This window comes from Silurus aristotelis, assembly GCF_946808225.1.
Source record: "Silurus aristotelis genome assembly, chromosome: 8".
In the NCBI taxonomy this organism is placed as follows: domain Eukaryota; kingdom Metazoa; phylum Chordata; class Actinopteri; order Siluriformes; family Siluridae; genus Silurus; species Silurus aristotelis.
In genome coordinates this window covers 25,189,066-25,205,973 of record NC_139581.1, presented here as the reverse complement: position 1 = coordinate 25,205,973, position 16,908 = coordinate 25,189,066, and the positions used below count along the sequence as shown (strand labels likewise).

The 16,908-nt window shown below is 36.8% G+C and overlaps 1 protein-coding gene across 2 annotated transcripts; it reads right to left on the bottom strand.

The window, feature by feature from the left end:
- Window positions 1–2,041: 2,041 nt before the first annotated feature.
- On the bottom strand, window positions 2,042–15,459 carry hnf1ba (HNF1 homeobox Ba). 2 transcript variants are annotated; one of them, XM_083549504.1, is made up of 10 exons: window positions 14,929–15,459; window positions 11,498–11,697; window positions 10,906–11,176; window positions 10,538–10,767; window positions 7,064–7,212; window positions 6,160–6,286; window positions 5,844–6,026; window positions 5,095–5,213; window positions 4,681–4,725; window positions 2,042–3,309 (listed from the first exon to the last, which is right to left on the bottom strand). In XM_083549504.1, the coding sequence occupies exons 1-10, from the start codon at window positions 15,297–15,299 to the stop codon at window positions 3,289–3,291; spliced, it is 1,716 nt and encodes a 571-aa protein (XP_083405630.1). In that variant the 5' UTR covers window positions 15,300–15,459; the 3' UTR covers window positions 2,042–3,288. The 2 variants fall into 2 exon arrangements, with proteins under 2 accessions (XP_083405630.1, XP_083405631.1); XM_083549505.1 differs by lacking the exon at window positions 4,681–4,725 and having other exon boundaries at window positions 3,146–3,309; window positions 14,929–15,444.
- Window positions 15,460–16,908: the final 1,449 nt, after the last annotated feature.

Below are 16,908 nucleotides of genomic sequence, written 5' to 3'. Positions count from 1 at the left end.
ACACACACACACACACACACACACACACACACACACACACACACACACACACACACACACACACACACATCCACCCACTTCCTTCAGTTATCAAATCTTCTGAATAGCTGAAGTTAGACAACCATTAAGACTTTTCTTAGGTTACTTAGTAATACACTGTAATACTAAAACATTACACAAATTCTTTTTTTTACCATACTATACTTGAATGCCATACCATGCTATATTATAATAATATGCCATCAATAATAATAAATAATACAATTATTTTATTAAAATAATGAACTTATCATTAAGAGATAAATATTGTTCCATCTTTCAGGATTAATTAATATTCCATATTTCTCTTCAGGGGTAAAAATATGATAATGGAACTGCAAACAATTATTCAGATTAATTATAATTTTTATATATTATATTATATTATATTATATTATATGAAAGAAAAAAATAATATATATACATATATCATATATATATCATGTAATTTTAATATGGTTTATTTTCATTTATAATTATAAATATATTGGTTTGTATAGATTAATATATACATGTATATAATTGTATCATATATATATATATGATGATATATATTTTATATTTTTTCAATACTGTATTGATATATAAAATTTTATAATTATTTATAGCTGTTTCAGCCACATAAATAAATTAGTCTTTTTGTCTTTAAAATATATCTAATATTATAATTAAGTTTTAATAGGTATTATACTTATATAGGTTTAGTAAGAATGGTATGTATATGTACAGTAATCTGTGTATTCTATGTGCCACTTCAAGATTGTACAAGTAATCTGTTACCATCACCAGATCACTATGTATAGTAATAAAATATTAATTTCTTAGCCTAGGAATGAGAGAATTGTAAGACCCTGTAAGACCCAGTAGTAAACTAGTTCATGAAAAAGATTTAAAAAGATATAAGCGTATGCTTGAGAAGAATTCTAGTAATGTATCCCTTAGTGCCTGAGAATGAAGCGGTTGGTGTCCTGAAAAATGTCAACAAATTATTAAATCTGTGTGGTCTTTTGCCTTCACTAACATGCTGCTATATCGCCCACATTTGTTCATTATGATGGGAATTTCTGAATCTGTTGGTTTTAGATCAGGAGGAGAGCCGTATGAGGGAGGTGAAACGAACATGTTTTGGCAGACATATTTTAAATGTTCAACATTTTTTCGACACAAATTTCAAATGCTCAGTATGAACACACATAACAGCTTTGCTTTCTGACAAAGCCTCCCTGCTGCAAGGCTTATGTACTTTGTGTGTCATATTATGCTGCTAAGGTAGAAAACACACATAAGCAAATATACCAGTCACAGACAATGTGATGCATCATCAAACACAGAGACCTCAGTCCTGCAGATAAGTTATACAAACAGTGCTGGTCAGAAATAGGAGGTGTGGAGAATAGTTCAATATGCACGCATTCCTGAAACTTTTGTCAGAATGAAAGTGTTATTGGAGAAATTGCTATAACAGTAATATTGTGAAAGACAAAGGTGTAGAAAGGTCAAGAAGAAAATCTGGGAGATAATTTTTTAACACAGTGCTGATAACATCTGTCACCTTAACCATCTCTCTCTCTCTCTCTCTCTCTCTCTCTCTCTCTCGCTCTCTCACTCACTCACACTCACTCACTCACACACACACACACACACACACACACACACACACACACACACACACACACACACACACACACACACACACACACACACACACACACACACACACACACACACACACACACACACACACACACACACACACACACACACACACTTTCCTTTGAAAGGGAAAGATGATTTGAAACAAAAGACAACTCACTACCACCAGTCTTGGAAAGAGCCTTTACTTGAGACATCATTTTTTTTTCTCACAGTATAAATAATGATTTTTAAAAGATTGATTTTCATTTTATACAAAAATAATACAAGACTGAGAAAAAAATCTCACGGTATATGTTGAGAATGATGTTGTAACCATGTGGCGTATCCTCAATAAAAGCAATTTGAGTTTTTTTGGTTTTTTTTTTTTACCTTAAATGACCTTTTGGAAAGTATGGTTCATTTAAAAGAGAAAAGCAAACCAACAAAATAACATTTTCCTCTTTTCCCTATCTAGCAGTAAAATATAATTCATGTGATGTCTGGTGTTGGAAGGTTACCACATCATATTATGTGTACGTCAGAGTTGCTAAATTGGGTAATACTGTTTGTCTACGATGTCGTGATGACAGAAAAACTCACAGTTACTCACAGTTATCAACCTCTCAACCACCATTCTAGTACAGCAAGAGGCTCCTGTCTGAGATACATTTACTAATATCTATATAGAAAAATGACATGCTGTTACGGTTTTTATGCTATATCCTCAGATACCAAAATGAACAAAGAGTGCAATATCCTGCAGCTTGGCTGTGACAAACTACTGTCCTGTTGTTTTGCTGGTGTGAATGTTTAAAAAACCTGCAGAAAATGGGCTAATCCCACTATATTTTGTGCCATTCACTACGTTGCATAGTCCTTTCTGTTCTAAAGATTGTCATTTTTTAAATCACAGTTTGTCGCCAAAACAATGATATGGACCTGAAATATGTACACCTTTTAAGACATAAGATAATTATCATTCATATTTACAATTGTACAGAACAGTGACTACTCGTATTAAGCACACAAATGGAAGACCCGCTGCATGTATATGCAGGAAAATCCGACAATACTCAAAAAAGAGCTGACATAAATGAAAATATATAAGATGATTGTCATTTCATTCACAAACCGATTACACAACATCTAAGTCTACGTGAGCTATTTCTATCTGTGTCTACTGTGAGGGGGCTTTAGACTGACAGTCCAGGGACGGGATGATAAGAAGTGTTCATTAAAAAGTCAGCTTGGCCAGGAATTGTTATCCTTTTGTATCTGGCAACCCTGTGAGCCAGTTTAACACTGTCACTCCATTTCCATTTGTTCTTAAAAGATGTCAGGTTCATCCACTTTTTCAGTGGGTGGAAGCAAAACGCCATTACATAGGTTTTTAAAAACCAGTAATTTCCAGGTGATCCTCCCATCTTTCCATGTTAAGATATGACCAAGTCAGAGTCTCTTCTCTCCTCTGTTTTTTTCAGTCCCTACATTAGTGACCAGCTCATCTTCCAGTGCACTGTTGCCAGTGATTAAGAGTTGCCACAGATACGGCAGGGAGAGAGCCGGAGAAATGTGCTCCTGTTGCTAGGCATTGGGGAAGTCAGGTGGATATTTTCACCAGGCTTGCAGAGGACACTGTCGACAAAGAGAGAAAGGCAAAAAAAAAGAGTTAGTGGTCAGGCCTTAATAAACAGTGCTATGCTTAGTATTCCTGATGGTAAAGATTTAACACTAAAGCTATCAGCTCTCGTGCCCCCATTTCAAGTGAAACCTCCACTGTGGTATTGTTTGCTACTTCTCTTTCCCTATAAGGGCAGAGGCACATGACCTCGTCATGACCTGTCGGCCAACAAACAGTCTCACCTGATAAAGGTGTAGGCCAGCTGCTGAGGCTACAACCTTTAGATGCTGCTCTATGAGTATAGGGGGGTGTTTAGTGTGAGTGAAAAAAGGGCAAACAGGAGAGCAATAAAGCCAGAGTGGGTTTGTAATATCCCCCAGAAAACCCATTGCCAATTGTTACACCACCCAAGCCAAATACAAGAGCCCTGATAAGGAAGGGGAGAACCTGAAATTCCCCTTATAGCAGGCTGAGGTAAAATATATAATATAATCATAATTCAATATAATAATAATTCAATTGTTTAATTGCATATATTACAAAATAATAATTGTGTGTGAGTGAGTGTGTGAAAGAGTGAGTGACTATCTGCAGTGAAGACCACTATCTGGCATTAAGGCCAAGTCACATCAGCTCATCAGGTAGTGGCCATCAACAGTGCAGCGTGGGAAATTGAGCGTGTGAAAGCAGTTGAGTGAGGACTGCATTTCAGGCTAGAGCGCTCATGTCGGGTGGGGAGAAGTCAGAATGGGAAGAGGGAATTAGTGCACATGCCTCCCCATGGCAGGGCAACAAGAGCGACACACAAGCTTTAATTAAGAGCAAGGGTCATTTCCTGGTTTGATATGCTGAGCGCTGGTCTGGGACTAGTGGAATCGAGAGGGAAACAGAGTAACAAATATAAGTTGTGGTTGAGATAAAAAAAAAAAAGAGGAAAATGCAAGAGGGATAGAAGAAAAGGAAAATAGAAATACTGAAAATTTAAGTGACAGACAGAAAAAAAAGGATGAGAGTTGGAGAGCACACTTTATTATCAGGAGACTTGTGGCTTAAAAACACGGGTGACTGGTCAGTCAGGCCATTTAAAGGAAATGGGTATTCGGAGGAGTATCGCTACACTTGCATGCTTTACTGATTCAGATGTTCAGAGAGCATGGATCAACTGAAGTGCTTTTTTCCCCCTTTTTATATCCTGATATATTCACCTTTTCTCAACATCTTCCCCTCATTAATCAATTTTACTATACATTTTGTCTTTTGCAAGTTATAAAAAAGCAAGTACATGTTGAAATTCTAGAGATTTAATATTCAAGATTGGAAAAGAAACTATTTTCACTTCACCACAGTGCAGGATTATTAAGTGACTTTATTTAAACAGTATTTACCCAGTTGAGACCCCCCAGTTGCACCATCTTGTTTACAGGAGCTTCCTAATATCACAGGGATTAAATCAATTGTCAGAATGAACACAATTTAAGGCTATGATTAGTACAAAGCTCACTGTGGACACTTACTAGGAACATGTCCTTTAGTGATAATATGCATTTAGTGCAAGTTAGTGTAACATGATTAACAATTAATGTGAGTTATTAAATTATGTTGAATTTTATTAATTCCCCAAACAACACAAACAACATTGTTGATCAGAAAGCCACAGGATCGAGTCCCTAATGATTAAACATCCCAAAAGCCTGCTTTAAAATATACAGGCAGAACAGAAAAGCTGAGATAACTACATCTTCTACACAAAGTTAGCATAAAATGAGAGAAAGAGATGACAGAAGAAGCATATGACTGACCTGTTTGGTGGAGGACATTGAGCTGAGGGTACTGAGGCTGTTGTTGTCTGTTACTACCATGGTGGATGGAAAGCGTGACGGGTGGGAATACTGTGGTGGCTCCTGCTTGTGTGGGTACACTGTGAAAAAATAACAACAAAGGGTCCCATATGTGGCAGAAATGCATGCAGGCATATAGTAAGAATACAAATCAGCTGCGTTTTATTATACATATGGTTAGCAAGTTGCGTGAACTAAGTTTATCCGTATGGGAAATTTATATTTAGAGATTTAGCGATTTTAACAGCTCAAAATAGTTGAAAAAGCATTAAATAATTAAACTATGAGAATTACTCAGAGGTTAACTAGCCTCATAGTAATGTGTAGTCTCAATTTGTATATTTAACAGCAAAATGTGCATTAAATGATTATTTTTTCCCACATATTAGTGCAGGAAAAAAGTATAATCTAATATAGCAAAAAAAAAGACTAATGACTAGTTCTGGTTTGTAGCAAATGCTGAATTGCTTTAGAGGTTAACCAAAAAGGGGGCTTTTCAAACCTGTTCGTATTTAAATGAATTTATCAATAAGTTTTAGGATGTTTTTAAATATCGCAACAATTAAGAAAATAATATGTATGCAAACATTGCTAGTTCCAATGAGATAATGTTTCACTTGTAAGTCATTTGTAAGTCACTATGTATAATTGTAACATTTTCCAGTTACAGTTAAAGTGGAAACACATCTAAAAGAAGCCAGTAGACTTACTATGTGAGTGTGTGACGGTGGCCATGAAGGGCTGTTGGCTCATATGGCTGTGAGACTGTTGCATGAGGCTCTGTTGGTGAGAGCTATGCAGCTGCTGTGAGAACTGTACGGGCTGTAAGGTGGCCAGGCTTCCTGCCACACTGTTGATTACTGGCACTGTCTGTGCCTGTGATGTGCTCAGACCTGTACACAAATTCACACAATGCTGTGTGAATATGCTGCTACCGATTCCACAGATCATCATGACTTCAAAACCAGACAATCAGACAATGAATATGAAATGCCGAGGACAGAGAATGTAAAAGAAATCACTTACCCTGTGCAATGGCCATGACTCCTGAGATAGGCATAATGAGGTTTTGTGTTTGTTGGTGACCATGGTGGGAGCTGTGGATGTTGGTCAAGGTGCTAACTGGTGGAAGACCTCCACCTGATACTGAGATCTGCAAAGAGGAAACCACAAAGACTCAGATTTTATCTAACAACCATTAGTCAAGGGACTACATTCTAGTGCAAGTGACAAACCCCTACCAGTGAAAGGACGGAGATGGATTAAGTAAAGTAGTGCAGTGCTATCTTAAAGTGGGAATGGAGGGACAATGGGTAATTTTAATAGGTCATATAGAAGCTTTTTGTTAAGCCAACAATTTGAGAGCCCAAAAAAGCCACAATTACCGTTCTACTCACTGACAAGTGCACTAAAAATGTCCAATGAATTTGAGTCAGAACCAAACTAAATTAAACAATCAATATCTTTGTTATATAAAGAAGTTTCGAACATTGAAGTTGACTCAGGTTTGTCTAACTGAAAATTCAATATTTGGATAGAGTGGGGCAGTGGTGGGGGGTGGGTGCAAATTTTCTTCTTCAGCACCTTCAGCCTAATCGAGCGCTGCTGTCAGTCCACTTGCCAGAGTAAGCAGAGCTCCACCCGCTATGTCTTCCTCCATGGCACATAATCAATAACAACAGAATGTTTCTTTGTGAGGTTTATTGGCACAGCCATAGTCATGCCCTGCTCATAGTAACAACTTTCCTGTGTCATACTGTGGAATAAAGCTTTCTGTCTGCTGGAGCTTCAACTAAAAGAACAATGTAGTGTTTGTTGGGCTTCACTGCACTCAATGGCAGTGGCTGTTAAAGCCCCTGTTCAGCACTGCTGTATCAAAAGTAGGCCTTGGCTTATCTTATCTAAGGCAGGAGTGGCCAGGTGTGCTCACCATCTTGGCGTCAGGTGACAGCAGGCCATGGCTGTGGTCCAGTGCTCCGGGAGAGACCTGCTGCAATACGGACTGGCTGCTCGTCATGCTGTGGTGATTGATAGTGCTGGAGGAGCTGACATCACTGGGACCCTGGTTGTACCTGACAGCTGAGGTAAAGGGGAGGAGACAGACAGACAGACAGACAGACAGACAGACAGACAGACAGACAGACAGACAGACAGACAGACAGAGACAGGGAGAGACAGAAAGTTACTTTTTGAAGTTTGTTTGGCTGGATGTGTGTCACACAAGTTCACATAAAAGTTAAAGGTTTGGGCCTCTCTATGTATTAGCCACAATCCACCTCAGAGGCTCATGTCTGCCTTCTAACCACAAACAGGTTAAAGCAGAGCAAACAAATGCCACTGCAGATATATGCCCAGCAGAGTCAAGGCCAGTGTACACATAGTCTGTTGCTCATAACACCACAGAGTCATAGCAGCTTTTGCTTCACAAAACACCTTCTCTGATTTGTCTTAGGTAAAAAGCTTCACATTTTCAAATTAAAAAGTGAATAGACTTTTTTTATGGGATAATTTGCTATGTCATGTCAAGTCCTGAGAATTCACTTTATGGGGATTTCAGTCATCTCTTGTGCAGTCAATGTTTGCAAATCCCAGCCTCCTCTGATACTGACCAAGCAAACATTACAAAATCAATTCCAGTGTCAAATACTTTTGTTGATATGCGGGCAGTACCTCATTTGTACTCCAGTATCAACTTGACAGAGACATCAGCGATAATTATCTCAAATAACACACCAAGAGCAAGATCTTTGCAAGCCCTATAGTAGACCAAACCATGATATAACACACAGAAACACTGTGTGAAAATTACCAAAGGCTTCACCAAATAAGTTTTGAAGAATGAAACACACTTCCAAGTGACAAGCAAATTTTTTCAATCTTTATGAAAAAGCACACATTTCATCCATCATGTGGTCCATTAGTTTCTCCACAGAAGACCACAAACTTGTGTATGTCGCCCTCAGCATTCACCCGACACTCTCACAGAACTCCAGCATCTTGTAAACACCGACATCAGACAATAAAGCACTCCATCGGGCCCATGGACCCCTGACCACACAATAGACCAACCACCATAAACAGACTTTATTTTATAGGCCTATACCCTGTAAAAGTGTCAAGAGGGAGGATGGGGCTATTCATAGGGGCATTGTCTGACTTTGTCTGTTATTCACCTAGGATGCAGGGATTGTTGCCTCTCTCTCTCTCTCTCTCTCTCTCTCTCTCTCTCTCTCTTTCTCTCTCTCTCTCTCTCTCTCTCTCTCTCTCTCTCTCTCTCTCTTTCTCTTTCTCTTTCTCTTTTTTTTTTTTTTTTTTTTTTTTAGCCAGGCTGGATTTTATGTCTGAGCAAGTCTAACCAGCAGGAGAGCTCTGTTTCTAGGGCAACAAGGAAGCAAAATATGGTCTTTGACAACACCCGGGTAATAGCAATGCAGAACAAATACATCAAATGCCAGACATAATCTAACTACGGTATGCATAAAAAATTAAATAAACATGTTAAATGATCGTTGATTCTTAATCTAAAAATGTATTAAAGCAAGCCAGATTAACTTAAAAAATATGGAAACTACAGGTTGGTAAGTAGAAGAAGGGGAGTGGTTGCAAGGACTAAAAAGCTTTAGTTCTCCCTGGGACCCATGTAATATCAAAGCCCTGGTGCCCAACCCCAGGCAATAGTCTTTAGACTGCTGCTGCATATGAGAGACCTCCTGGGTCTCTGCAGGACGTACATGTCCTTTCAGCCTGGCTCTGGGATTCACAGTAAGAGTGGGGACAGCTGAACCCATGAGTTCTGTGCAAAGGTCATCCAGAAGGACACTGCGCCATTACCGAAAATATTTCCAAACTACTCAGAATTTTGTGCCAGTCCAATGTGAAGATTTAAGAATGCATGATCATTTTTTTTTTTTAAAAGTATATATTCAGAATTAGGAATAAAGTATATAAATGTATCTACATTCCACTGGGACCTAAAACAGAGGTAATTAAACTCAGCCCTGACTCTTATCAACAGCATGATAAGATCAATAAAAGGTCAATAAAATTTAAATAAAAGAACTGACCCTTCAGTGACCTTTTCATTCTGACATAGGTTTGATGTGATTTGTGGAAAAAAGGGGTAAAAAAAAAAAAAAAGGGGGCTTCACCAACAACCAAATTTAGCCAGAGCCAAAGGGGTGATCAGTCCTGTCTGGTCAAAAAAGACCCAATACTAGCAGACAGCTCCTGCTGCTCTGTTCTCGTTCCAGCTTCGACCACTATACTCTAGTTCATAAAGGTGGGGGAAGGGTTGGATCATCACCTCCCCTACCCCAACAGAGATAAATAAAACTGGGTTACAGTTACTTCTAATACACCAAGGACAATAGGGCTTCCTGCTAGAAGAGAGTAAAGAGATCAGGGGAAAGGGGACAGGGGACAGAGGACAGGGGAGCCCCTTATCAAATGTATGGGAGCTGTAGTAGCTGAGGATTTTAATTGTCAATTAAGCATGCATAATACAGACTGTGTCTTAGCAACATGATGAGGGCAACCTGCTGAGCCATTCTTGTTGAGTCAGGCTTCTACACCGAGAAACATCTGATGCTACTAGTAGGAGGCCTTGTAAGCACCTAACCCCCAGCTAAGGAACTTAGTAGCATAGAGTCTTTCTTTTCTGAAACAAACACCCTTACCCCTTCGCCCTTAGTTTCTCCCTCTTTCCACCGCTAGCACACCAGCAAGTGACCCTGCCTTTCCTTGCAACCTGGGGTCAATGACTGGCCAGGTGTGCAGGAGGGAAAATCCATAAGCAAACAAACAAGCCCCTCACAGCCAACATGTATCCACAAGATTATAAAGTATGATCAAGGAAAGCAAGCCCTCTCCACTTCTGATCTTAAAACACAAAGATGTTTTTTTCTTTTAGTGCTTTTTTTTACTCTTTAAAGCTAGATCTATATCTAACTGGGGGAGTTTGTGCTTTATCAGATCGATCAGGAGAGGGACAAGCAGTAAAATGACAACCTTACAGGGACAAAAATACTACTGCCATCTTATTAACGTGCTTGTTTGACCTGAAACTGACCCTGGCCCTGATCCCACATACATGTGGATTGTCATTGTTTCCAAAGTTGAGAAGTTTCAAACAGGCATATGTACAGCGCATTCTAATTAATCATGTTTTCTCACCCTAATGCTGATCTCGTCTGTCTTTGCTCCTTTTTTTCTTTCCCATAGAACTGGAGTTGAAACTAATGACAAACAATGTTTTCCGCCTACACTACTATCAAACACTACAGCCCTGATAACTGCCTTGCTTCAGTAACCTGACCTAGATTCACAGCTGGTGCTTTGCATGGCTTTTTACAGAGAGGAACTTTCATTTAACTGCAGGTGAGAAGTTTTTTTGAATTATTTTTACCTTGCATCTTGCTGGGTGGAGAGGTGCTGGCCTGGGAATGGTGTGGTGAGCTGTGTGTGAGGAGGGGATTGATGCTTTGCCCTCCATAGGCATCCATAGCCAGCTTCTGCCTAAAGGCTTCCTCTTTGCGCCGATTGGCGAACCAGTTGTAAACGCGCACCTCTGTGACTAAATTGGTACCAAGCCCTTGGGCTTTAGATGGTGATACGCCTCTCTGAAGACACTCTGCCCTAAATGGGGACAAAAAAGTTTACTCAACGCTTTTATTAGTCAAGTCGGCATATGGTGCTAAAACCCTTACTATTATGTTTTAATAATAATTATAATACATATGATAATATTTAACCAACGGTAACAAGCAGCATTACCGATTGCATTCTTCTACCAGAGCTTCCCGTTCTTCTTTGCTTGGGTTCTTCTGACGTTCATAGGCCTGGTAAAGAATCTGCTGGGATGCAGGCCCCCACTTGAAGCGGTTGCGTCTGAGTTTCTTGAGGGCAGGTTCAGTGCTAGCATCATCTCCAGGTTGCACCATGCCCAACCCAGGCTGACTAAACTCGGGGAAAAGAAGGAGCACCTGATCCTGACTGCTTTTGTCTGTCATACTGCTAGCTGACCCATGCGTTGCTTGGTTGAATTCTGTAGAAATAAAGGAAGTGCTTTATAACATGTAGTTTGATGGGCTGTGCATGTGCCAGGAAACTCACGTATAATTAGTGTGTGACTAATGACTATGCGTAGGAATAATTTAATGTAATTGTCACATGATTAAGCCTAGAAAAAAGTGTTCTCGTCAATAAAACGTCATATGATATTCTAATATTCTAATTCCAAATCCAGCTAAGCAAATATAAATGATATATAATATATCTTATATTATATGTATTATAAGACTATATTATAACAAATGATATAACATGCTTAGTGCCATGGTTTTGAGGACAATCTGAGTGAACTTACGTCGCAGGATCTCGCGCTGCTTCCTGACGTACCAGGTGTAAAGGGCCGCACGTTTCTGCGTCTTCATGGGCGTGCCCTTGTTCAGGTGCTGGGAGAGGTGAGACTGATTGAGGCCGGTGACGTCGACCACCTCGCGCTGAGGAATGTTATGCTGCTGCATGTAGGCCTTGATCATGCGTGCGGCTCGCCATGGATCCTCACTGCACGCGGGGGGGGGGACACCAAAAAAGGGGGGTTTATTTGGTTACTTAAAAAAAAAAAAAAAAAAAAACATGTATGAAACAATGTGTGAGTCACATTTATATTAGGATTTTTGCCAGAATTTAAGATTTAGGATGATTGGATGAATGAATGAATGAATAATAATCATAATAATAATAGTTTTCATTATTATTATTATATTATTATTAAATGAGCTTCAACGTGAATTAGCAATTGTAATAGTGATACATTTTAAGCACCACTAATAATAATAATATTAATAATTAAATTGATATGAATAAATGCATTTATTTGTCCCAAGTACATTACAGCACTGTAAAATTATTTCTTAGCTCATCCCAACAGAGGAAAGCACAGGGTCCGCCGTGACATTTGGCCCTGGAGCAGAGAGAGTTAAGGACCTTGTTTAAGGGCCCAACAGTGGCAGTATTATTATTATTATTAGTAGTAGTAGTAGTAGTAGTAGTAGTAGTAGTATTGTTGTTGTTGTTATTATAAATAATAATAATGATTATGTTGTATTATATATATTAATAATCATTATTATTTTATTAATAATAATAATAATAATAATAATTATTATTATTATTATTATTATTATTATTATAATAATTATTATATTATTATTATTATTATTATTATTATTATTATTATTATTATTATTATTATTATTATTATTATTATTATTATTATTATATAATATCTGAGAAACAGTAATGTAGAGTAAAATGTTGAGATAACATTTAAAATTGTATATTAATGAAATGGATTAACGAATGGATCTGTGAAAGCGCGTTTCTTTCCTGACACTGGGAGAACCCTGAGTGTCAGTGAGAAGGTTTGAGATGGTGTAAGAGCTCACACATGATTGTTAATCACCCTAATAAACGATCGTTAATCATCGCTTTCGGTGGGCTGTAAATACTTTCAAAGGTTAAACCCACACATTTAATTGGATAAACACAATTTACACTGATGGGATTTCATTACACCAAGACGCGATTATTTAATAATAATCATAATAAAAATAATAATTTAGAGTAAAAAGCAGTGAGAATTCATCTCTCTTCGGCTGAGGAGAAACATGTGGTGTAATGTTTTAATGTTGTTTTGGAAGAAATAATAATTTTGTAGCTGTTCGGTATTTGTAGGGTTTGTTACCGGTTATTTAAAATCTGAGCAAAAAATAAAGATGATTAAAGCTCAAATTAAAGCTAATAATGGGGAAAAAATTAGAAAACATTAGAAAAGCTTCCAATGAAAAAAAGGGAAATTTATAATAACATTTAGAAATATAAATAAAGATCTATAAACAAAAATAATAATAATAATAAAATAATCGGCTGCTGAAGGGTTTTTTTGTTTACTTGTCTAGTTTATCTAGTTGATCAAAAAATGTTGAGGTTATTGCAAAATAAATTCAGAACATTACAGAACATTATCCCAGTGTTAAATGTGGCCCAGTGGATATAACATGTGAGCTGTTTGAATAACTTTGAGGAAGTGCAGTTTACAGCACAAAAAGCAAACGATTATAAAAATATCTCCTCCTTGCGCTGAAAATCTTTTTCTGTTTTTTTTTTTTTTTTTTGGCTAAATACATTTTTCGCATTTTTGTGAATAAAGAATAATTAACAATCACGTGCATCTGATCAACACAAAACAAAAGTTCAACACATCGCAAAACCCACGACGAGCGCAAGTGTTCACAAAAACCCCGCAACCGAGCGAACGCTTACCTTCAGAACATGACGCCTTCGTCATAATAATCCAAACTCTAACAAATCCTTCTCTCGTGTTTGACTTCGAGTCTGACACTAATACTCTCTCACTCTCTCTCACACACTCTCACACACTCTCTCACACACACTCACAGTAACTTACAGCTGAGGGAGAAGCTGCTTTATGCCTTTTGACAATGAATAACCAGATCTCCATTCACGCTAATCATACGCCACTGTGTATCTTTCAGTTGATGATTTATAGAATAAAATTAATAAGAAGTCAACGCCACGTGGTTTAGTTTGTTTTTGTTTTGTTTTTTTTCTTCGAAGCGATGCTGATGTTGCGGTTTCAAGAGTTAAATGTCGGATCACTAATATAATCCGAATTCGTCAAATCGAATTAGGCCGGAGCTTCTAGAGAAATAGTAAATTGCACACACACACACACACACACACACACACACACACACACACACACACACACACACACACACACACACACACATATATATATATATATATATATATATATATATATATATATATATATATATATATATATATATATATAAACTATTATTATTATTGTTGTTGCTGTTGAATTGTATTATCAAAGCAGTCGAATCGAGTTACTGTAAATAAGCTTCTAAAAAATGTGTTGTTTTTTTATTAGTGAAATGATTTGTATAAAAGCGATCCTAATTCCCAATAATTGTTTCGTTCTGTTAAACAACAACAGAAAAATAAATAATTCAAGTAATAATTTCTGCAGGCCGGATTTGCCTATAATTAGATAAAAATGCGGATTTTGCCTGATTTAGCTTGTGGAGTTATTAGTTAATGATAAATGGAGCTTCTTCAGTTGATATATCGCTGAAGGTAAAGAAATAATAAGCAGGTAGATAACTGTAGATAATTAGTAACCAGAATGTTAAAAGATGAAATCTGGCGCGTGCTTTTAAATCTGTAAACACCACGAGCCTGTACTTTATATAACCACTGACAAACATCATCCCATTTAATACCCCGATTTTAATTTTATTTAAATAAACCCTACAACATATTGCTTTCAAGATATAGAATTAATATTATTGTGAATTATAAATATCACTGGGTTTATAGAGACACAATTCTGTGCCTTCAACCGGTTTCTGATTCTTCCCAGCATTTCGATTTCTTATTTTATATTAAATGCGCTCGCAAAACAAAAATTAAACTGGGAAACACCTATAATAATAATAATAATAATAATAATAATAATAATAATAATAATAATAATAATAATAATAATAATACTTTTTTTTTAGATTTGAAAGTTTTCGCCTTATGCCTGGTACGGATTAATTGTATTAATTTTACAAACGATAAAAGGTTCAATATTTTAATCTATTTTTTTTTTTAATTATTATTTTCAACTTGTTGTGAACATGAGAGAACATGATTTTCAGTGTGGCCAGTGATTAGAAGTAACCGGGATCCACTCACGCCAGCATGCGGTCCACCTCAGCGCGCTGCTCGGCCGCTTCCTCGGTGTTGAGAGACTGGAGCTCCTTCAGGATCGGCGGCGTGTCGTAATCGTCTCCGTCTTCCGAGCCTTCGTCCCCGGACAATTTCCCTTTACTGTGACCGTTGGTCAGCGTGTGGAACACCGGCTTGGTCTCCACGTCCCTGCCGTTGGTTTTAGACCCCGGAGGAGACATGTGCAAGTTCTCCAGTTTAACTCCATAGCTGGCCGGGCTCGGCTCCATGTCGTCCAGCGCTTGGATCAGAACATCTCTGGTAACTCCGGAGTCTAAAAGGGCGCTTAAAAGCTCCTGCTGCAAAGATGTCAGCTTGGACACCATGTTTGCCAACATCCAAAACGACTACTAATAATAAAGCCCACCTTGATGAGGAGGGAAAGAAAGAAATGAACACTGTAAGCTCTGTAAATTCCTTCTTCTCTCCAGCTCCTGTGCGTAAACAGTCCCACTGAGAAAGACACCTGCCTGATGAAGTCGAGTCACTTCCCCACTCGCTATAACTTGCCATGATGCTTTGGGTGGGCGGGGCAACTACAAAATGCTAATGAAGGGGCGGGGCGCTGTGGCCATTGCTGCCTCTGTACTGTCCTTTATGCAAATGAGCAGGCAGTGACAGACCGGCAGGTAGAGAGCGTGTTTACACTGCAGCGCTGCTGCTTTTATTGGCCTCTCTTATCAGCAACTCCAGTGAACTTTGGACTCTGCCACATTCAAACTGGTCTGAAGGGGAATAATAATAATAATATTAATCATAATAATAATAATAATAATAATAATAGCACCAAAATGGTAGCAATTACAGCGCACAAGATTAAAAAATAATAAGCTTTGCTAAAGATTGAAAATAATATACACATTTATGAATGTCAAAAGGGTACTTAATTAACCAAAAGCAAACAAAAGATATACAAACAATACAATGCATACAATTATTATTATTATTATTATTATTATTATTATTATTATTATTATTATTATTATTATTATTATTATAGTTGTTGTTGTTGTTGTTTTTGTTGCTGCTGTTGTTGGGTTTGTAAAAGGTGTGTATTGCATTATCAGGGCACTGATCCTTTTAAAAAAGTTAGAAAACTAATGATGATGATGATGATGATGATGATAATAATAATAATAATAATAATAATAATAATAATAATAATAATAATAATAATAATAATAATAATAATAAATATATTTAAAATAATATGCAGATTAATGCATGTTGATGGGATATTTATTTAACCAAAAGCAAACAAAAGCAACACACACAAGAGAATACCTACAATGCATTTAGTTTTCAAATTATGATGATGATGATGATGATGATAATAATAACAATACACATTATTATTATTATTATTATTATTATTATTATTATTATTATTATTATTATTATTATTATTATTATTATTATTATTATTATTTGCCATTATTTGGACATCAGGGACCAGCCCTGATTCTTTCTAATGTAAAAAAACAAACAAATATGATTACTACTACTACTAATAAAAATAAAACAAATATTAATGATAACAGCAACAGCATTACAGCCATTACAGTGCATAATATTCACATTAGGTATATATAAAATAAAATGGACATTAATGCAAGTTAATATTATATTTAATTAACCAAAAGCTGTGCACACAATACACTACCTACAATGTATACAGTTTTAAAATTATTATTATTATTATTATTATTATTATTATTATTATTATTATTATTATTATTATTATTATTATTATTATTATTATTATTATTATCCACCAAGAGCTGTCAGTGCAAGTGATCAGTGATTTGCAGGCATATATAGCATCTGGGTCCTGGACACAAACCCTGATTCTGTCGAAAAAAAAAACAAAAAAACTATAGTTTTTTGGGGTTTTGTTTTGTGTTTAAGAATTGAAAGAACTTTCAGGTGCTGATTCTTGACTGGCAT